This window comes from Aspergillus nidulans, chromosome VII (assembly GCF_000011425.1).
Source record: "Aspergillus nidulans FGSC A4 chromosome VII".
In the NCBI taxonomy this organism is placed as follows: Eukaryota; Fungi; Ascomycota; class Eurotiomycetes; order Eurotiales; family Aspergillaceae; genus Aspergillus; species Aspergillus nidulans.
This window is the reverse complement of record NC_066263.1, coordinates 2,570,497-2,592,189: the sequence shown is the minus strand read 5'-3', so window position 1 is coordinate 2,592,189 and position 21,693 is coordinate 2,570,497. Positions and strand designations below refer to the sequence as shown.

Sequence of the window (21,693 nt, the reverse complement as noted above, 5' to 3'; positions counted from 1 at the left end):
TCTAAGTATCTGCACAATATTTAAAACAAGAAATGAACGGGATCTTCTCTGTACTTAATTACATACCATTATATTTATTTCCTTCCTTAAGACTAGTATAGCGGGTCCTACAATCTCAGTAACAAGCAACATGAAGCCTTCATCAAACATTTGTCAAGCAACAAGCTTCATCTTTGGAGGACACATCGGCCCACAGACCAAGAATTCACTGGAAAAAGAAATCCGGGAGGTTGCCAACGGCCCAAATGGAGGATGGATACTCGATACCCTGGCCGGCATGCCACGGTACTGGGAGGCCGTGACAGAGAAGATTCCTGAAGTGGCCAGCACGATGCAGGGCGTTCAATTGCTGAGCGACCTTGAATCGTGGTTTCGAATCGGTTCTGACTCAGTTGACTCGCTCGCTCCAGACGCGGAGCTCCCAGATCTATGGCTCGGGATTCTGATGGTCATCATTCAGCTGGATCAGTATTGGCGCTACCTGGAAAGTCGATTCGCTGACAGAGCCGTCGACGACCTGCAGGGAGAGCTAATCAAGGAGGAAAAGGTCGAGGCAGTTGGGTTTTGTGCTGGCATGATCGCCGCCGTCGCTATTGCCAGCTCCCACACTCGACAAGAATTCAAAAAGTACGGCGCTGTGGCCTTGCGCATCGCGGCCCTGATGGCAATCCTTGTAGGTGCTACCGAGGAGTGGACCAAAGCGATGGGCAAAGGCAGGTCGGTCTCGTTCGCCACAGCGTGGAGAACCCGCAAGCAGGGCGATGATATGGCGCGCATTATTTCAAAGCTGTCTCCTGATGCTTATATATCTGTTATCCTTGACGACTCCCGAGCTACCGTGACAGTATCAGAACGCCTCGCACCCAAGCTGGTCCGGCAGCTTCGAGCAGCTGGCGTCACGGCTATCCAGCTCGCTTTCAAGGGGCAGCTTCACTCCCCGACGGCAGAGCGCAAACGCCTCACCGAAGCCGTGGTCGAACTGTGCCAGTCGATGCCCGAGCTGCGGTATCCTGTTGCTGCCCGGCTTGCACTGCCCATAAACCAAGTCTCGGGTCAAGAAACGGACTTGGTTGGGATGGTCCTGCGCTCTATGCTGGTGAACCAGTTGAACTGGACCAGCACCACATCGATGCTGACGCTTAACAAGGAAGAGCTCTCACGCGTTGAATTTGGTCTCGATCGACCCCTGCCTCCCCCGGTGGTGCGTGCCTTTGGAGCGATGCTTGACTATAAGGAGGTCGATGTGCCCAAGCACCGACAATACGACAAGGGGAAAGAGCCCGTCCACGATACTGAATCAGTCCAAGTCGCAGAGCCGCCGCTTCAAGAAGCAGACGAAAATGTGATTGCAGTGGTGGGCATGTCCATCAAGGTTGCAGGAGCCAACGACCTGGAGGAGTTCCAGCAAATGCTCAAGACCGGACATTCGCAGCACCAGCTCGTCACCAACGACCATATAACGCCCAACATGATGTTTCGCAACAAGGTTCCCAACCGGAAGTGGTATGGAAACTTTGTGCGCGACCCAGATGCTTTCGACCACAAGTTCTTCAAGAAGAGCCCCCGCGAGTCGATGGCGATAGACCCCCAGGGCCGACTTTCCCTCGAGGCCGCCTACCAAGCTCTAGAACAGTCTGGATATTTCAACGAGCTGACTATGACAAGTGCTGCTGAGCAGGAGAGGAAGAAGCACGTTGGGGTCTATGTCGGGGTCTGCTCCTACGAGTACGATTCCAACGTCCACTGCCATCCACCCAGCGCCTTCACGACGACGGGCGAGCTCAGAAGTTTTATTCCAGGCCGGATCTCGCATTACTTTGGTTGGACAGGCCCATCGCTGACCTTCGATACCGCTTGCTCTTCGTCTACTGTAGCCCTTCATAATGCCTGCAGAGACTTGCTTTCTGGGGAAGTCCCGGCAGCGCTATGTGGTGGTGTCAATATCTTGACAAGCCTGCAATGGACGCAGAACTTGGCCGCTGGCAGCTTCATCAGCCCGACGGGCCAGTGTAAGCCGTTTGACTCTGGTGCAGATGGATATTGTCGAGGCGACGGAATTGCCTACGTCTTTCTGAAGAAGCTCTCAAACGCCGTGGCCGATGGCAATACTGTCCTGGGGACGATTTGCTCTACAGGCGTCAACCAGAACCTCAACACTACGCCGCTCTTTGTTCCTAATGTACCGTCCCTATCGACGCTCTTCAATGAAGTGATTCGCAAGGCACGTATCGCCCGACGCGACATCTCGTTGGTCGAATGCCACGGCACTGGCACACCTGTGGGGGATCCTGCTGAATGGCAAAGCATCCGGAATGCCGTGGCTGGTCCTCGACGTGATACGGTTCTGCCCATTGGGTCAGTAAAGGGGCATGTTGGCCATACTGAAGGCGCATCCGGCCTGGTCTCCCTGATCAAGGTGCTGATGATGATGCGAGGCAACTTCATCCCTCCGCAAGCCAGTTTCAACACCATGAGCCCCGGTATCCACGCACAGCCCTCGGACAACATGGAGGTAGTCACAGCCTTGCGGTCGTGGCCCGGAGCCCAGAAGGTGGCTTTGATAAATAACTACGGTGCTTGTGGATCAAATTCAAGCGCGATCGTCGCACATTCGGCGCACAAGCCTGTCAAAGGCCCCTTGTCCGGTGGACAGCGACTCCCCTTCTGGATCTCCGGCCTCGATGCCCGCAGCATTGCAGCATACAGCACCGCACTGGCATCTTACCTCCACTCACAAGACCAAGCGGCGAGTCTCGCCGATGTATCGTTCAACATGAAATGGCAATCTAATCCCAGTCTGCCCCAAGGAATGATCTCTTTAGCTGCAGCTCCTTTAACGAACTCCAGGCCAAGCTTGCACTGGCAGCCAAGGCTACCAAGGACACAGCCCCTAGTGTTGGCATTGTGCCTGTGAAGCCTGAGCGACCAGTTATTCTGTGCTTTGGAGGCCAGGTCTCGACATTCATAGGACTGGATCGCGCAGTATATGAAGGGGCATCAGTGTTCAGGCACCACCTGGATACCTGCAATGCCGCCATCACCTCTCACAGTCTGGAGAGTATCTATCCTGACATCTTCTCCAGTGAGCCATATCAGGATACTATCAAGTTACAAACTGCTCTCTTTGCCATGCAATATGCCTCAGCCAAGACCTGGATGGACTGTGGAATTGCTGAAAAGGTGGTCTCTGTGGTGGGCCACAGCTTTGGGGAGATTACAGCCCTCTGTGTTTCAGGCGTGCTCAGTCTAGAGGACTCAGTCAAGTTGATCGCTGGCCGAGCCAAGCTAGTGCAGACCGCTTGGGGGGCTGACTCTGGTTCCATGATGGCCATCGAGGCCGACGGAGCCGTGGTGCAAGATCTGTTACAGGAATCAAACGCAAGATCCGACGGAACCGCAGGCATTGCATGCTACAACGGCCCTCGCAGCTTCACCGTGGCTGGATCAACCAAGGCCATTGACGCATTTGCCGCTACGCTGCCAGGAAAGGAGGTCAAGAGCAAGCGTCTAAACGTCACCAATGCATTCCACTCCGCCTTAGTAGAGAGCATTGTCGACCGTCTAGGGGAGGTTGGGAAGGAAGTCACCTTCCATGACGCCGTCATCCCCATAGAACGAGCTACTGAGCATAGCGGCGACGCTACGTTGGACTGGACCTTTGTCGGCTCGCACATGCGCCGGCCGGTCTTCTTCAACCACGCTGTACAGCGACTCGCAGAGAAGTATCCCGATGCCATCTTCCTTGAAGCTGGGTCCAACTCGACCATCACCGTCATGGCGTCGCGGGCCCTTGCCAACCCTAAGTCGACGCATCACTTCCAGTCCATCTCCATCACCAATACAAACAAGGGCATCGCCAGGCTCACCGATGCAACGGTCGACCTTTGGAAACAGGGCCTACGGGTGTCCTTCTGGGCCCACCACCGCTTCCAGAAGGACGAGTATGCGCAGCTTCTCCTGCCGCCTTACCAGTTCGAAAAGACACGGCACTGGCTCGAGCTCAAGTCGCCAATCGAGCAAGCTATGAACATTGCTAAAGTACAGGATGGAATAGCGGCTCAGAAGGGGCACGTCAACAACAAGTCTCTTGAGATATGGACCTTCCTGGGCTTCCAGAAGCAGAAGAAGAAGACTAAGCTGGCTCGGTTCCGCATCAACACATCCTCAGACAAGTATCAGCGTCTCTTTGCAACCCACGTTATCGCGAAGACGGCGCCCATTGCTCCAGCCACGCTCGAAATCGACATGGCCATAGAGACACTTTTTAGTCTTAATCCGGAATGGAGACAAAGTGGTTTCTCGCCGGTCATCCGCGACATGCTCAGTCATTCGCCCATGTGCGCCGACTCGACGCGGGAGTACTTTCTCGACCTGGTGCCACTCAATCCAACAGAAACCGAGTGGCAATGGACCATTCAGAGCACGGGGACTTCTTCCGCCAACGACAAGCACGCCGAGGGCCGCATCGCCATGTACTCATCATCCGACCCGGCCGCTCTCCAGGAATTTGGACGCTGGGAGCGCATTGTCACATACGCCCAGTGCCAGGCCGTTTTGGCACTGGGCTCACAGGACGAGGGCGTGGAGGCCCTCCAAGGGCGCAACGTGTACCGAGCCTTTGAAGAAGTTGTCGACTTTGGGTCCGTATACCGCGGCGTGAAGTACATCGTGGGCCAAGAGAAAGGAGAGAGTGCAGGCATTGTGCATAAGCAACACTCCGGTGATACCTGGCTTGACGTTCCCAAGGCAGACTGCTACGGCCAAATTGCAGGCATGTACGTCAACTTGCTGACAGACATCCCCTCAAGCGATATGTTCGTTGCCACCGGCCTCGAGCTGGTGATGCGCTCGCCAAAAGCTCAAACTGTGACAGATGGCCGGGAGAATGGTCCAAATGTCTGGCATGTCCTCGCTCGCCACGCACGTCAAGGCGAAAAGGCTTACGTGACCGATGTCTTTGTCTTCGATGCCTCGACGGGTGCTCTGGCGGAGGTCATCCTGGGCCTGCAATATGTCCGCGTACCCAAGGCCACAATGAGCAAGATCCTAGCACGAATGACGACGGACAAGTCATTTGTGAGAAGCACCGCAACAGCGTCACTGCTGTTGCCTGATCGACCCCAGCCTCATGACGGCCCCATCACTGCTACTGTTCCCAGGCCGGCACCTCCCAAAGCAACCAAGACAAACGTCGCGAAGACAGAACCTGTCAGTAGCGCACGCAATATCGCAAAAGAAGTATGCAATGTGGTCGCCAACGTTTCCGGCATCGAGGCCAGCGAATTGAGTCTCGACAGCGAGATGGCTGACTTGGGTATTGATTCCCTAATGGCCATGGAAGTCGCGCGAGAGATGGAGAACACTTTCCATTGCACCCTCGACAGCACCGAGACAATGGTTGCCACCAACATTCGTGATTTTGCTGCCTGCGTGTCGAATGCGTTGGCGAGATCTGGAGGTCAAGACGGTGCCTCGACCAGCACCGAGAGCGATGCTATGCTCTCAGACTCGGAGGATGAAGACACCGACTCTGGTATTTCGACTCCGGATGACGCCTCAGAAATTACTAGCAAGAGTCACGATCCGGTGAGTGAACCGCTCACCTCGACGATACTAAATGTTGATCATGGCGATGTAGCAGCCCGTAATGCAGAGGCTCTGCGTCTAGTCGAAGCCTATACAGCCGGCTGGGATTCGCGGGCAGTTAAAGACGCTAACAATCGAATCATCACCACCGGATCTGGTGATGGAGCTGTGGTGATTGTGACAGGTGCATCTGGCAGCCTGGGATCGCACCTTGTTCAAGCCCTCGCCGAGCGCCCCGATGTCTCAGGTGTCGTTTGCATCAACCGTCCGGTCAAGGATACGCCCCCCGACAGCCGACAAGAAGAGGCTCTATCTTCCAGAAGCATAAAACTGTCGCCGGCTGCCCGCGAAAAACTGCAGGTATATGGGACTGACACTTCAAAGGCCCAGCTCGGTCTCTCGAAAAAGGAGTACAACTGGCTGGCCCAGCACGGAACGCACATTATCCACAACGCGTGGCCCATGAGCGCTACACGGCCGCTCAAAGCTTTCGAGCCCCAGCTCCAGGTAATGCGGAACATGTTGGATCTGGCGCGCGATATGGCCCTAGGAGATGAGCCCCGCAGGATCGGATTCCAGTTTGTCTCTTCAATCGGCGTAACGGGGCTTTCGAACGAGTCGCCCGTCCTCGAACAGCCCGTGGCATTTGCCGCGACGATACCCGGCGGCTATAACGAGGCCAAATGGACGTGCGAGCGCATGTTGACCGACACGCTGCGCCGCCACCCGCAGCTTTTTCAGGCAATGGTGGCCCGGCCTGGCCAGATATCTGGATCAACTGCAAGTGGCTTCTGGAATCCTGTCGAGCACTTTCCTTTTGTTGTGAAGAGTGCTCATGCACTGAAAGTGTTTCCCGATCTGCAAGGCGTGCTACATTGGCTGCCGGTGGACAAAGCCGCTAGCATCATGGTGGATTTGCTCAGTATCAGCGGCAGCAAAGGCTCAGGAGAGGTCTATCCGGTCTATCACGTCGATAACCCTGTTGGTCAGTTGTGGAAGGAAATGGTGACGGTTCTGGCGGCATCTCTGGACATCCCACCCCACGGCATCGTTCCCTTTAGGGAGTGGATCCAGCGAGTTCGTCAATCATCTCTGCCGCCAGCGCAAAACCCGGCATCCATGGGGCTGGGATTTCTTGAGAGTCATTTTGAACGCATGGCTTGCGGTGGGATCGTACTTGACACGCAACATTCAAGGGAGCACTCGGAAACCATGGCCGCCCAAGGCCCAGTGAGTGCTGAGGTGGTCCGGTCTTATGTCTCGTCTTGGAAGGCGATGGGGCTTCTTCGTCATTAGAAGTGTACCTTGGTTCTACGCAGAGCGCTGATTATTATAGAGAATGTCAATAGTATTGAGTTATCATCAGTCCTGAAGTACAGGGCAAGATTGTAAAGCATGTGCTCGCTCTATATATGCAAGAGAAGGATGTAAGAGATCATTTTAAATACATCAGTCATCCCTCGGAAGGTACAATGTGGCTTAATCTCTGATATGTATGTTTCTGGGTAGCCGACTAGACATATCCCAATTACATCGTATGGTGTTGAGCATCATGATGCACCACCTCTAGCAAGCATTGTCCCGTCATATCGTCATATCGTCCAGATACTCTGAGTCATGAAGCAGCATGACTCGAGGAATACTCGCCAGCATCAGTCAATAAGGCGGACTATCATAACTCCAGCTGGCCCTAATGGAGTAACCACCCCCGAAAGGAAGGATATCAGACGTTTAAACAGGCCTCCTCTGGCCCTGAACATTAGCAGAAAACCATTTACTAGTACTGCATTTCAACAACATGAACAACGCAGAAACGATCCACCTACCACGCATTCTCTGCCTTCACGGCGGAGGCACAAATGCCGTGATCTTCCAGATGCAGTGCCGCGTACTCGAAAAACGCCTTGCGCATTCTTTTCGTCTCGTCTATGCACAGGCTCCATTCACGAGTAGAGAGCCCGGGCCAGATGTAACGTCGGTCTACAGAGACTATGGGCCTTTCAGAGTCTGGTTCTGCGATCACAACATGTCTCACACCCTCAAATCCCGGGATGTTGTTACAGCGATTGACGCCAGTCTTGCACACGCCATGGCTGCCGATGACGCCAAGGGGGCTACTGGCGACTGGGTTGGCCTGTTGGGCTTCAGCCAGGGCGCAAAGGTGGCAGCTAGCATTCTCTACCGGCAGCAAAGGTGTGGAATTACCCATTTCAGGTTCGCGATTCTCTTTGCTGGTCGGGGCCCTCTGGTGTGGCTCATGCCTGACCTCCCCCTGCCACACGGTCTGGTCGACGCCGCTACACCGTTTACGCATCCTTCTTCTTCCTCAATCACTATAGGCTCTGACGAGCACATGTTGCGGCTGCCTACAGTGCATGTCCATGGGCTAAACGACCCTGGCCTGGAGCATCACCAAGACATGCTTCGGAAATACTGCGACCCGCTACAGGCCACACTGCTGGAGTGGGCGGGCGATCATCGTATGCCGATCAAGAGCAGGGATGTCGAGACAGTGGTCCAACAGATTCGTCTAGTTGCTAAAGAGACAGAGACTCCGTCCGTAATGATGGCTGGGGGAGGTTTTCATGGAAGATCGGTCGAGAATAGTTTCTCGCTACAAACTTTGAGCATGTACATTTGAAATTGTTATGGGTGACTTTAAAGGAGTGTATAGAACAATACCACAACATAATCTATTGCATGACATATAGTGCATGTCGGAGTACTCTGTCATGGTATACATTGTAAAAAGGTAATCCCCAAACACGACCGTACTTCCTCCATTGACCAAGTGTCTCTGCCTCTTCTGATGCATGCTAGATCGCGGAACAACCTTAATCTGAGTGTCCTTGTTGAAAAAGTGGGTAACGTCTCTCCCGTGCTAATTTATCACCACAGCCCGGGGAAACGATGTTGCAGCGGACTTTCTATGGGCGCGAAAAGACAGGCGGGGGCCATACACAGCCACTTACTTCACGCTTATAAAGGTTACGGCATCGCATAGATGGAGTATAGAAATTTGAATCACTATGTACAGCTCATTAAACACCCTTGCGTCTTTCTGGCGTACAACAAGATATCTAAGTCTTCCAAGACGCTTCTCAAGTCTCACCTACTATCAATCTCCCACCATGCCCTCCATCACCACCGATCAGTGGCTCGAAGCCGCCGCCTACCGTCGCAGTGTCCGTGCCTTGGAGGGGACCTCCAAGGTCTCAGATGAACGAGTTCATGAGATTGTCGCCAAGGTGCTTTCCTTTGCTCCCTCGTCTTACAATACTCAGCCAGTTCGCATCTCGCTTGCTTTTGGGAAGAAGCACAAGGAGCTCTGGAGTATTATTCTCAGGGAGGCTGAACCGATCCTCAAGTCAATTAATCCGGATCTCTGGCAGAAGTTGGGCCCCCTTTACGAAGGCCATAAAGCTGCATATGGATCAGTATGCTACCTCTTTGTCACTTGTCACTCAGACCACTTAAGATAAGCAGGTACTCTTCTGGGAGCGCGGTGGGACGACGAAAGAGGCTGCTGAGACGCACAAAGCAACCGAGCATATGTTTGGCGAATGGGGAGAGCATACTCAGGGCATCCACCAAATCCTTGTCTGGACTGCCTTGGAACTTGAGGGAGTCGGAGCCAATCTGCAACACATGAACGCCATTCCACCCATTGAGATGGCCATCAAAAAATTCGCGGGGGTCCCTGATGATTACAAACTAAAGGCCCACTTGAACTATGGCGATGAGCAGGGTTCTCGTCCCGAGAGCCCGCCGAAACTGCCAATTACCGAGACGCTCACAATTCTATGATAAAATTTAGTACGGCTGAGGGGAAACCTAGTAACATGATTTTGCAGGCTACTATGTAGATAGCGATAGACCTGATCTCGCTACGGTCTCTAATACTCTTTAGGACTGCCCTGAGCATAGTAGGGCTGGTAGTTTTGACAAGCCTATCTAGTAAGCCTCTCGCTTCGCATTTGCGTGAAAGAATTGCCATTCTGGGTGTCTGAGTATGTCTCCTTGGAAAGTCCCTGGCCACCTCATATATACCCATGTTGACTTGGTAGATACTTCTCACTTCCATTTTTTTTCACTAACCAGAGACTATAAATCATGCATTATTTGCTGAATCAACTTTGAATAGGTCTTTATTCCTTTCCAGATACGCATTAACTCTAAGAAGCCCCTATTCTTATATGAACAGCGTTTACTTATGCCTTACGATATTACAAGATTTACCCGTTCAACATGTTTAACTTTCAGGACAAAGGGAACTGATAGAAACCTTCATAAATTCTAGCTACAGAGACCCTTATGCTGCTGAGGTTTGAACGTTTTCGACGGTTTGGGTTTACCCCATATTTTGAATACCAATTGACCACCCACAATTCAACCTGCTCTCGCTGCAGTAGACTGCTAATAGAGGCTTGGCAGGCGCACTTGTCCTGAACCATACTAACGGCGCTCTAGGTCCCAATCAAAGACATACGTCTATTTTCTAACCCTAATCACATGATTGCCTCAAGCGGCCGCGTAATTTAATGGATGCACCCAACCCATCAAAAGGACTCTGAAGATGTAAGACAAACATGTCGGTTTCACTACGCTAAAGCAACTGCAAGTTCCCTGGGAGTTTCTGGTTGAGACTATGCAGACTTCGTTGAAAGTACGGCTATACCTAGGGCTAACCCACCAGATGATTGTCTTCAGGGTGATGAAAATGCTGCGTGACCCCGGAGGGGATCTGTTCTAGGTGTTTCCGGGTTGCTGGTTTTGTCATGATAATTAGTTCATTGTTCTATTTAAGTACTTTTAAATGCTCTTGTGTTTGTAATGCTTTGCTACAATGGTACCGCCCCGAAACGTCGTTATAAGTGAAGCTGTTGAGATCGGCCAGGAAATTGCAGAACTGAGTCCAAGTTACCTCCTTTTGGACTAGACAGAGGGCAGGATGCTGTGCAATACGAAGGTCTAACTCGTGTTGTATCAGATGCAAATATGTTTGCAGGTATCTTAGTGCGGCCTTTCTGAGTTCCATGATATCTTTGTGCTCGCGCTCATTGTCCATAAATTCGTGCCAAAATATATAGGATGTCAGGTAATGAGGGAGTGGCTTGAGAAATATCCGGTCATCGATCCAAATCAGATGGAGCCTAGGATCTTCTGTGACAATAATCTAATCTGTCGGTTCTTTACTGTCTGCCGATGTAGTGGTGGATTATTGCCACTATCTTGTTTTGACATCCACCAGAGATTACTTGCCATCTTCTCGAGGTCGTCTGCCCAAAGCTCCTGATTGATAAATTTGTACAAGCACTCTCATTGCTGAGTTTGATCCGAGGATGGCCTGGTAGATAGTCTTGGACATGTTCAAGGTCTTGATTTAGCTGATTGGCTCTTTGGAAGGGATGCTGTAAGGTGAGAGTTCCTGCAGTTTCTGCCGTCATTACTGCGAAGGTGGATGTAAAACAATCAAAGCTTGGATGTTTGAAAAGAAGAATTTGGCGCTAGCTTTCGAGGGACGAAACAGAGACGTTTTATGATTCGGGCGAGCCGCTGCACACCTGCACATAACCAGGGCCGGCTAGGTGGTGATCTTACAGTAGTTTAGTGCGAAATGAGAGCCTCAATATCCTCTCGCTCTAATTAGTGCTGATACAAATGGAAAGAATAATTGAAAGTTACAATAATTTTCCGTCTCGGTGGATTTGTTTTTTACCTTTATAGAGCTCTCAGGAGCTGGGCTAACAAGACAACGAAAGAAGACAGAGCCTTGTTCTCTGGTGAGATAGTTGATTTGTCACCTCTATTCCGACGCCGGCCGTCAGCACTGCTCTAAACAAGTAGCATAGCAGTGGCAGAGCGTCGCTCAGCCTTGTTAAGCCACACAAAGGCTCTGTGGTGGCCATTGATATATGTTGCTGTAGGCATCGCGGCTTGAGATTGGTTTAGTCAGAATGGAATTAAGGGACATATAAATGGTAGAGTTGGTCGCAATGACTCGATTAAACGAATCACTATCATGGTATAGCAGAAAATATGCTTCACTCTCCTAACCTGCTAAAACGGCACTGTCAAATTAATAGGGCTTTTGTCTAGCTTGCTCTAAACAATGCTGGGGATTGCACTGTGAAGGAGAGCAGATTAAGCTATATCATTAACACGCATGTAGCATAGCGGCGGCCATCGATGCATCTTTTATCACCTAGCAGTGTACTATGACCTCTAGTTCTTGATCCTCTCTAGACCTTACCACCATCAGGGATCTGCGACCGGTCACTACAATTGTACACTGGGGATGTGGAGTCTGGTATACCTTGGCAGTGAAACTGTTTGGGCGACGACACTTCCCAGTGGTTGAATGATTTAACAATACAATGCCTCTTCTTATCTTGAGCATTTCAATGCACACGGGAAAAATGGGCAAGAGGTCGTGCTAGCTGTGACAGTGGAATGACATCCTTTGCTGCTATTGTAGCCTGTTTGTGGTGGACCAACAGCTGCCATTGGTACCTGGGCTTATGACCATATCAAAGGAAGCATATAAAAGGCGATTGTTTTCATCAGATGGTTGTGACTGTTCAGCCTGCCTGCGAGCAACGCGTGACAGTGTTTTGTCGGTTGGAACTGGGTAATAGAATCGCACTCGGCGTCCCTGGACACAGTTTGAACATAGAACTTCAGCATTTCTTCAGCAATGATTGATCCTCATTGTTAGGCTAAATGAATTACTGACTCTCGTATTTGTATGTTTTCCTTGTCGTCCGCAGCAGGTATAGGTACTGATAACGGACTGACAGGACTATCGCCTGGACTCGGATCTCAGCAAGACCAACAACCACCTGCAATACGTCTCCCTATCCTACTCACAGAAGACTAGAGTATATTTCAGCGATCATCACCATTCCTCCGTGTAGTGGAATTCAGGCAACGGTGGTGGCTATTGCTAAGCCTGCTAATATCCACATCCATCTCTTCTTCTTCCCCATCAGGACTGTGGAGAGGTATTCAGACTGTTGATGCTGTGATGCTAAGGAGGGAATCCAACGGGCCTACTAATTCTCCGCGCTGAGATATTTGAAGTAGTTAATTTGTGGTAGATTGGCTTTCAAGGACCGGGTGTCGTTTTGGTTGGCTGTAGAATCAGGATGCGAGCACATATGGCTTGATTTCACATAAGCGGATTCCTGTTCATTAACATCGTGACTAGAGCTCTTACTTCTCATTAACTGCTCGTAAATTGAATGTTAGGCAGTATCTAGACTCTTGTTCGGTAATAAACTATTAAAGATACTTATAGATCATAGTTGAAACGAAAAAGAGTATCAAAGCCTCAATGCGGAAAAGTACTGGTGCAACTCTTTATAGAAGCATTAAAAGTAGTGATTGGCGTGAAGAGATGTGTAATATCATGAATAAAGAAAGAGAGAGAACTTGAGTGTTACTGAATTGTCGCAACTATTCCAGAGAATAGCCGCCGGGTATGCTCTTACTTTTGGTGGTCAGAATTTTATGATAACTCGCAAAAAGATACTTGAAGTTGTATTGGTCTAATTCCACCGAATAGTAGTATAAGCTTTACTCCTTCCTTCGGTGTAAAAACAACATGTCTTGCTATTCTACCTGACGCCTAGATCTCGGCGTGGTTTGACTTAGCTTCCTGATGATGGACCTGAACCTGAATTAATCGCAGCTCTATTTAAGTTCATTCCAGGCTGAACCAAGTACATTCTCAGGCTCCATCAGGGTAAAACTTACCTGTAATCTGATCAAACTAAACCTAATGGTGTACTACAAGGTAACCAATAACCACCTATCTGAAAAACAATCGTGTGAACATGTACATAAATAAGTTGACACCCCTTCAGCAGCTGTATCTCCCTGGTTCACAAATTACTTCATCAGCGCTGAGAAGGCTTGTTATTGAACTTACCCAGCGGGTTATCAGAAAGCATAACCCGTCCCGATTCTTGGCAGGTTGGGACAGGATGGGCGGATTTCGCGCGGCGGGCTTGGCAAGTCCAATATCGAATTAGGTAACCAGGTGGGTGAAGATTAAAGGGCTTCAGGGCTTCAGGTGAATGACTAAAGGCAGGAAGTACAAAAAAATAAAAAACATACAACAGCTGGTATTCGCATGTGGTCACCCACCATACTACTAACCAGCCGGCGTGTGGCTTAAGTACGGCTGAGCGGACGGGAAGCCCTGTTTTCCACACCCTATGGTCGTATGTGCTTGTTTTGGACACAAGGAGATTATATATATCAACAGAATCATTGTGAACCAGGGTGAGGCCGCTTTACGATCGTGCGACTCAGGTGAGATTAGGGTGAGTGCCACAATAGCTAGGGTGAGTAACTCCTGCCGGCTCCTGCTTCTTTGCCTCGCATGGCCTTCTTAATTTACCTTAACCTAAGCAACAACCTGGTAGCGATTATTCGTAGACTTCGGTTGTTTTAAGAGATAGCTGTTTATCTCAGTACGTCGTCGCAGTTTGGCAGGCGGCCGCGGCTAATGGCAATCAGATATCATGATTAGGCAAGCAAAAAGTATTTATATGATTTCAAGTGCTATGCGTACGTAGTACAGAACTTAAAGCCAAGATCCCAGGAGCGGCGCCCCAAGAGCTGAATGTGAATTTCCCACGCAAAATTTGTATGTGACGATTCAGAAGGGTTTCAGGAGCAGGCAGGTTAACGTGGTTAACGCAGGTTGCAGCTCGGTTAGACCTGTAACCTGTCTGCGGAGCCGTAGTACAGTTCCCTTAGCCATTGCTTATTAAGTACATATCTTGGTAAGCAGCCCTTCTGCCCACCCAATGAGACACGATACCTATAATCCTGACGCTAGGCTTCTCATTTTTAGCAGCATTGAGTCGACCTGTCGGAAACATTCGGCCAATATGTTGCGCTGCATGCAGATAGTCAATAAGTCCGGACGGCATGCTCAATGAAGCAGATCAGGGGAGTGTTTGTAGCTGACTCAAGGCCAGTATGTGAGGAGTGTGCCTGCGCAGAGAACGCGCATTTGAGTTCTAGGAATCTGTACAGTATCTCTACAAGACGGAGATAGAAGTTCTAGATAGATCGTGGAGAGCGTGGAGAGCGTGCACTTTAGGTATTCAAAAAGTCGCCTAGGAGAAACCCATTGCACTAAAGGTATAGCTAGTCACTGCTTCCCCAAAGGCACGTTAATGCTTCCTCAACTCTGTGTCAATACCCCTAGTTCTTCAACTAAAGCCGCAGTAGAGCATTGCCGCGGAAAAGAGCCTGATAGACTAGATCGGGGCACAGAAATATCCGCCTGGGGGACCGGCCTGTATTATTGTTGTTCGCCGTCAGTCACTTGCTGCAGTGCGACAAGGTGCGACACTATGGACGCGCATCCGAACTCGAAGATAGACCTTGCTCTGCGCGATTGTAGAGTAGTGGAACGTACCAGAGTGTAGAGCAGGGCTCTCTCAGTCTATGTTCATGCATTCAATCGTCAGCTTCCGGCCTCAGCAGAGTGCATATAGTACGAGGGCCATCTGGCCATTTCTTGTGGAAGGATAGAATGAGAATGAACTTACACCTTCGGGGCACGTGCAGATTTCGTAGTAATCGCCGTTCTCATCAGCGGCGGCGGTGATCTGGATTTGTAACATTGGCGTCTTAACTTCCATGGAATTTTCTCAAAAGGGATATGGAAGAATGAATGAAGGAATTGGACTGCTTACACTGCCAACACCGGAACATTCAACAGGTTCTGGCTCTGGGTGCCCAGCGTGAGCGGCAGCAAAGAATAGCGCGATGGGGAGAAGAAAGGAAAACTTCATCTTGAAGGTTGATACTTGTAGCTGGTGATTTCCTTTTAGTGAGGATAGACTGAGAGATGTGAAATGATGTTGAGTTGGAATGGATTGAAGGAAGATCAGAGTTCACAAGGGTAGATGGCCGTACTTATAGCCAGCATGAGCAGGCAGGGAGCAGCGGCCTTGGACAACTCGCCTCTCTGTTAATCGAGACAGGCTTCAGGAATATCTTTGCGGTTGGGACAAGAATAGAATCGTACGTATTGCAGAACGCCCTAGGGTATTAAGATCGGGAATCCCCGAGCAAAAACATGCGCTCATAGAACATGTACAACAAAGCGGAGTGCAGGTGATGTGTCCAGTCGCCTCTCAGATACCAAGTTGCGGAGACCATTGAAATTTGATCCAGGTACATAAATCCCACTCCTTTACTTGCTGTCATTGAATTATCAGGGTACACAATCATGCCTTGTCCAGGTCACATTACGCTGTCAGGAGCACAGGTTCAACACAGAAAGCCCCAGTCCAGCTGAAGAAATTAGGTCAGATCAGGCCAGTATAAAATTTACAGAGTGGGGCTAGAAATGGACCCTATAGCAACAATACCGAGATTTCCGGCGGGTAGTTGATCGCAAGAGGTCAAGGATAGACTACTTACATGTTGCAAGTTGCAAATGAGGCTGCAGTTTCCAGGCAACTGGACTCCGCGATCTCACTCGTCAATCATGAAGTCAAAGACAGCCTGAGAAAGCACATAATGTTCAATATTCAGGTTGTTCCAAGAGTCGAAATTTCAGAAGCTATGGATAAAGCGGGGTTCCTGGTCCCTGAGCATTGATTGAAGACTACTCTAACTGCCTCCGTTGGAATCTGTTCGATGATCTGTCCGTATTTTCTTCTTCCTTATGATCACGGCTAGTGTCTAGCAAGTTCTCTGGACGCAATACTCGTGTCCTCTAGTATATTGCATTGTAAGAGCACTAGGAGGAGAAAAGTCACCCATGACTAGCCTCTTCATACAATCTATAGAGATGTAAAAAGCAATGCCCATCCCGAGCAGTAAACAGGTACAGACTATTGAGTGAGTTCCAATGGCCATTATCTTAAAAGCAATAATGCTGGATCCAACAATATTACCCAGACCTTCCTGTTATGGCCGCCTGGAAAGTGTTCAATGCCCATGCTCGCAGATCCTTACCCTCAGTCTCGGCGCCAACAGGTGCGCAAGCAATCCCGACGCGCTGTCCTTCCTATATGCACAATTCGCCTTGTTTGGGATCCCCGCATTGGAGATAAAACTTCCTTGAGGTTAGGAATCAAGCTACAAATGTATTAGTAGACGTAGTAGTTGCCTATACGGAAACATATCACTTTATTTGTCAGACTAGGCTTTTGAGCTCCTGAACAGTGGCCCAGAACAGCGCGATATTCAAAGCAGGAGAAGGCTTTATGGTAAGCAGTGAGTCTGATATCGCGTTACTTTCGCCAAATTATTCTTAAGAAGTATAGATGCGGAGGGTATGAATGGAGCGTACTCGAGCCAAGTCTACCCCTACGCTTATAGCCATGGTCAAGGCTACCTAAAGCTACGATGGAGGACGGACAAGGGCGGCATAGCAACCAGGGGCCAGCTGGGTAATGCCTGCTAGTTACACTTCAGATTCAGTGATTAAATTGGCAATAGAGGGACCTGACAACATACAACGAAAGGAAAAACGAGCATAAACAGCAAATACTAAAACTCTGTAGCTATCGGTCCTCACTGTCGTAGCAACTACTGTGATGGCCACAATTAGCCTTTCTGAGATCACCTATGGTTCGAAGCTGAGCCCGCACATGCATCCTGTAGTGTGATTCGGGGTCTTATGTGCTTAGGTAGTTGGAAGCTGAAGATATTTAGGGGGATTTGCGGTGCTCGTACAAGTCATCAGGCTCGGAGATATTATTTTGGGCTCAGGGGCTGCAGCTGGGAAATCCAGGGTGAAAATTGTCTATATTCTGCTGGTTGAAGAATGGGATTGGTTGTTTGCAGGTCAGCAGGCTACCAGAGTAGCACAGCCATGCATGTATAATGTAGATCATGACTCACGGGACCCCTTCAGCATCATTCCAGCGTGTCTGGCATCAGGACGGCGCATTTTCTAGCCTATAGAAAGGCCTCCCTGGCGCCGAAGAAAAGCTTATTGCTTTTGGCGGGCTGGACGTAGCTTTGGTTTCCTGATAGAGCTATGAGCATGTAGACCTGATGTCTACGTGTCAGCTTGATGTTATTAGATACACAATACCCAACATAGTTCCTACTTGCTTTCCTTAGACAAGGAATACACCGCGAGAATAGATGAAAAGGACAGTCATAATTCTACATCGTCCGTGTGCATGCAAATTCATTTCGATTTCGGCTTGCTGAACTGTGTATGGGTGCTTTTAGGGAGGTCGTGGTTACTCCCTGAGCATATTGATTGCGTACTGCTGGTAGAATTGAAGAAAAAATTCGCCAAGAGGCTCACACTACCGGCCGCTATGCAAACCAAGACCGCTGGACCGTGTACTTGATACAAGGGGTCCTAGATAGCATTCGTGGCTGGGCCAATCCCCAGAAAAAAAGAGTGGAGAGTGAAGTATTTGACCAGGCCCCTTGGCTTTAGAAGCGAAAAGTCATATGCCTGACGTGTAGATGGTCACTAGAGCCCGCTCTCCTCCCAGCAAGGCCTAGCCGTAGATTCTGTAAGGGCTCAGAGGCACCCTTGGAAGCATGTATCTTGGGATGCTCCAGCATATGAACAACAGCAGCAACACACACATTTGACTAGCCCAGCTTCGGCAGTGACAAGTGTCTGGGCACTGTGTTACCCATCTTTTGAAAGGTAGGTCCTATTGATCTGGGGATCAACATGCCGTCATCAGCTTTTGATTTGTCAAGTAAAGTATGGAAGGAGTTGAATAGTAGCCAAGTTGCTTACAATTTCGACGCATGGAAAGCTGTCCCCGAGCTGCCATGAGGTGTGCTAGAGTAGATAATCTGTGCCGTAGTAATAGGGTATTACCACGCACAGAGACAAAACCCAGGGCGATAAGTTTAGAGCATGACTTCTGGTGGCGGAATACGGCATGAGTTGCGCTCTGGAGTGCTATATACTCAAGGCAAGCAGTCCGAGAGCCGGAAAATATGGAATTTGTGAATTCCGTAAGGGGTAGCATTACTCCGTACATACTATAGAGAGTATTCTTTTAAAGGCTACTTACACTGTAGAGTAACGCAGTGTGGATTGGAACACCATGAACAATCATGGGACTAGAATAGAGTAGGGTAATTGGCATGCACTGGAGTCTGCAGTTGGCAGTGTTAGGGTATCCTTGATTGCATAACAAGGTGACTCGAGAGTGTTAGCAGGTAGCGCATCTATAGAACCCTTTTGCTTGCACTCAGTATCCATTTCCCAGTACAGAGCTACCACGTCACCAAATGCTCTATTTTAACTGGATGAGATGAGTCAAGGCAAGACTATTGGCTACCGTATCTTCCCACAGGCCCGTACTCAGAATAAATCACACTGCAAATACTGCTATCACAACGCATAAGAAGTCACAGCCTCATTCCCTTCCTCCGAAGACGCAAGTGTAGTCATAAACCTGTTTCAAGCCTACTCGGAACGAAGTGCAAAAATAAGAAAACAAATCTCATTCAGACGGTAGTTCAAGGATCTCTCTCTTCATTTTCACTACTACTATCTGGACCTTAATGCCCTCTCACAAATGTCTGCAACTAAATCCCTTTCCTAGACAAGTTGGTTTCCTGAACAAACTCACAGTCCAGAGTCTCCTACAGCATATCAAGGTCAATGCACATAGTATATTGGGAAGGGCGTGGATTTTGGAGTGCATTCGAAGATCTGTGCAAGGACGAAGATTAGTGATCGGGTGAGAATCAAAGAGTGGGCTGTTTTAATGGGGGTGCGAAGGGCTCGCTGTGAAGAGGCAGATGAGGGTGCAGAAGATGGTCATTAGTCCGTTCGTTACGGATGGAAAACCGCTGGAGGGATATAGAAGGAAGAAATATTATTGAGATATATGCTTTGAGATTGATTGTTGAGGTTAGGAGGAAGTGACCGGTCTTTTCTCACGATTATTTTGCATTGGTATCTGGGGTTTGTGTGCTTGATGCTAGATAGCGCTCGTCTACCGAATTTTGCTCGAATATATCTGAGATAACTTGGAACGTCACTATTCCTCCACCACGTTAGTTGTCCTATGTATGTGCGCTATCCCATTGTATAGATCACCTCCAAGTCTAATCCTCCAAAGTAACCATGACGCCGACTTTCCTACAGAGCTCCTCCAACGCAACCCTATCCTCCTTGCTAGGCTCCAACGCCTCCCCCTTCTCATCGGGATTATCCCAGATCATCCTCTCCATATATTCACTCGGCAAATATCCATCACAAAACACCAGATAGCTCTCAGAACCAAATCCAATCTCTATACTCTCCTCATTCTCAAAGGGCATTGAGTCATCCTCCCACCAGTCTGGCGAATGCCCGAACCTGAATTTCCGCAGGTGCGGCAACTCCTCCTTGAAGGCCCGGAAATAGTCCGCCCACCGCGTACTATAGGCAGCATAGAGACTATGCTCTGGTAGTTTCGGATGCGGGGCGAAGCTGCTGGGAGGGAGGATGGTATGTTGACGCGTTTCATAGAGGTCGAGTTTCTCGGCGAATACGGCAGCTTGGAAGAGGATAGTGCAGTCGTCGAGATAGAGCTCGCTTAGGGTTGAGCTGTGTGAGAGGATCCAGCTCAGTTGTGAGTCGTGTGCGAAGACGTGGTTTCCCAGTGCGAGGGATCTAAGTTTGGGGAAGTGCAGATCGGCCAGGTCACATTTAGGAAAGAAGCCGGTGTACATTGTTGAGTAGAGAGTTAGGTGTTGGAGGTTTGACAAAGCGGGTTTCAGCCAGATGGAAGGGAGGGCGGGCCAGAATTTCTGGGGAGCTTCTCTCTGTTTTAGATCATTAGTCGAAGACTATACCGCGAAGGCGGATTTTAGGGTTGTTTCTGGGAGCATACGTGGTAATCAGAGCTCCCCTGCATGCCTTGATTGACATTGATCACGTTAAGTCGGAGAGACTCGAGTCTCGATAAAACCGTGTTCCGATCTGCGACAACCTTGGGTTCTTCATCGTGAACATTCCACAGATCACGCAACCCGAGCTCTTTTAGCTGAGGCATGGCAGCGAAAGTACTCAGTGCTTCCTGCATAACAGCCTGCCGAAAGTCTTCTCCCTGCGGGTGCTCGCCCCAAGAATCGTCTTCAGGGCACTCAGGATGGAAGCGCAGGACTACACTCTGTAGACGAGGCAGTCGACTCAGTAGCCCAAGTAGAACCCCCAAAGATTCACTTGTCTCATCTTTACCCATCCACAGTTGTGGCTGAGCATTGTCAGTCTTTCTTTGCCCTTTCAGAGGGAATCGATACTGACTTCGTTGGGATCATAGGTATTCACATATATCTTAGTAACGAGAGCAGCAATGTCTGGTCGTTTTACGATCTTTTCCAGGTCATAGCCGTAGTAATCCTGTGTGAGTTGAATGACCAGGGTTTCGAAAACATTGTGTTGCCCGATCTCACCAAGGAGGCGATTCACGAGGCGCAGCGACCTGCATGTTTCTTGGTCTGCTTGGGCGAAGATGTTCTGCAGAATCTCAGCAGGGAGAGAGAGCAGTTCCGGCATTTCTGACATCCGAAACGACGATATGAGCCTGGCACGATGCTGAATTTATAACAGTTGTTGAAATAGGCAGCGGGGCGGCTTGGCGAGTTCTGCCTGGGTGGCCTGGGTACACGCCAGGTAAGTAGGCACTGCAGGGCTCAGATTTAGTATGAGCCACTAGTCTGATTAGGGCTAAAGACTTGAACGCTAATAGAAACATTAGAGCTAATTACAGAGGCTAAGCGTCGGCCTCTTAGCTATAAAGAGCCAAGACAAGAAAGCAGAAACGGTTCCAGCAGCTTTCCACTGTATGCAGTCCGTTGTTGATGGTGTGCTTCTTGTCTGTTTTAGCCAGTGCCAAAGCACAAGATTTATTTTCGAATAGGATTTCTTTGGGCCCATTCCATTGCTGGGTAGATAAATTTCATTCGACAAACACCAAGAGACTTCATAACTGTTGTGGGATACGCGTTATATTCAAAGACAGGAAACTGTATCACTATACGAGCGTAGTCTATTAAGGATGATATTTGTGGGCTCTTGAGGTGGTTACTAGCGTCATATGGTCATGTGATTAATATCTGAAGCGAAAATTGTATTTGAAGGTCTTT

General features: G+C 49.5%; 5 protein-coding genes across 5 annotated transcripts, besides 1 other annotated feature; 3 read left to right on the top strand and 2 right to left on the bottom strand.

Moving 5' to 3' along the window:
- Positions 1–21,693: part of a sequence feature (contig 1.32 1..435990(1)) that runs on past both edges of the window.
- ANIA_02032 (protein pkhA) lies at positions 131–6,882 on the top strand (the record flags this gene model as incomplete). The annotated part of the gene is made up of 2 exons (XM_654544.1): positions 131–2,761; positions 2,848–6,882. 2 exons carry the CDS (start codon positions 131–133, stop codon positions 6,880–6,882), a joined length of 6,666 nt encoding a protein of 2,221 aa, XP_659636.1.
- Positions 7,385–8,227, top strand: ANIA_02031 (uncharacterized protein; the record flags this gene model as incomplete). Its single annotated transcript, XM_654543.1, has 1 exon — positions 7,385–8,227. The coding sequence occupies one exon, from the start codon at positions 7,385–7,387 to the stop codon at positions 8,225–8,227; it is 843 nt and encodes a 280-aa protein (XP_659635.1).
- On the top strand, positions 8,718–9,393 carry ANIA_02030 (nitroreductase family protein; the record flags this gene model as incomplete). The annotated part of the gene is made up of 2 exons (XM_654542.1): positions 8,718–9,023; positions 9,073–9,393. 2 exons carry the CDS (start codon positions 8,718–8,720, stop codon positions 9,391–9,393), a joined length of 627 nt encoding a protein of 208 aa, XP_659634.1.
- On the bottom strand, positions 14,925–15,404 carry ANIA_11322 (uncharacterized protein; the record flags this gene model as incomplete). The annotated part of the gene is made up of 4 exons (XM_050612944.1): positions 14,925–14,996; positions 15,026–15,052; positions 15,159–15,218; positions 15,306–15,404. The coding sequence occupies 4 exons, from the start codon at positions 15,402–15,404 to the stop codon at positions 14,925–14,927; spliced, it is 258 nt and encodes an 85-aa protein (XP_050468795.1).
- Positions 19,611–21,145, bottom strand: ANIA_02029 (uncharacterized protein). Its single transcript, XM_050612943.1, has 3 exons — positions 20,852–21,145; positions 20,439–20,801; positions 19,611–20,370 (listed from the first exon to the last, which is right to left on the bottom strand). The coding sequence occupies exons 1-3, from the start codon at positions 21,110–21,112 to the stop codon at positions 19,669–19,671; spliced, it is 1,326 nt and encodes a 441-aa protein (XP_050468794.1). The 5' UTR covers positions 21,113–21,145; the 3' UTR covers positions 19,611–19,668.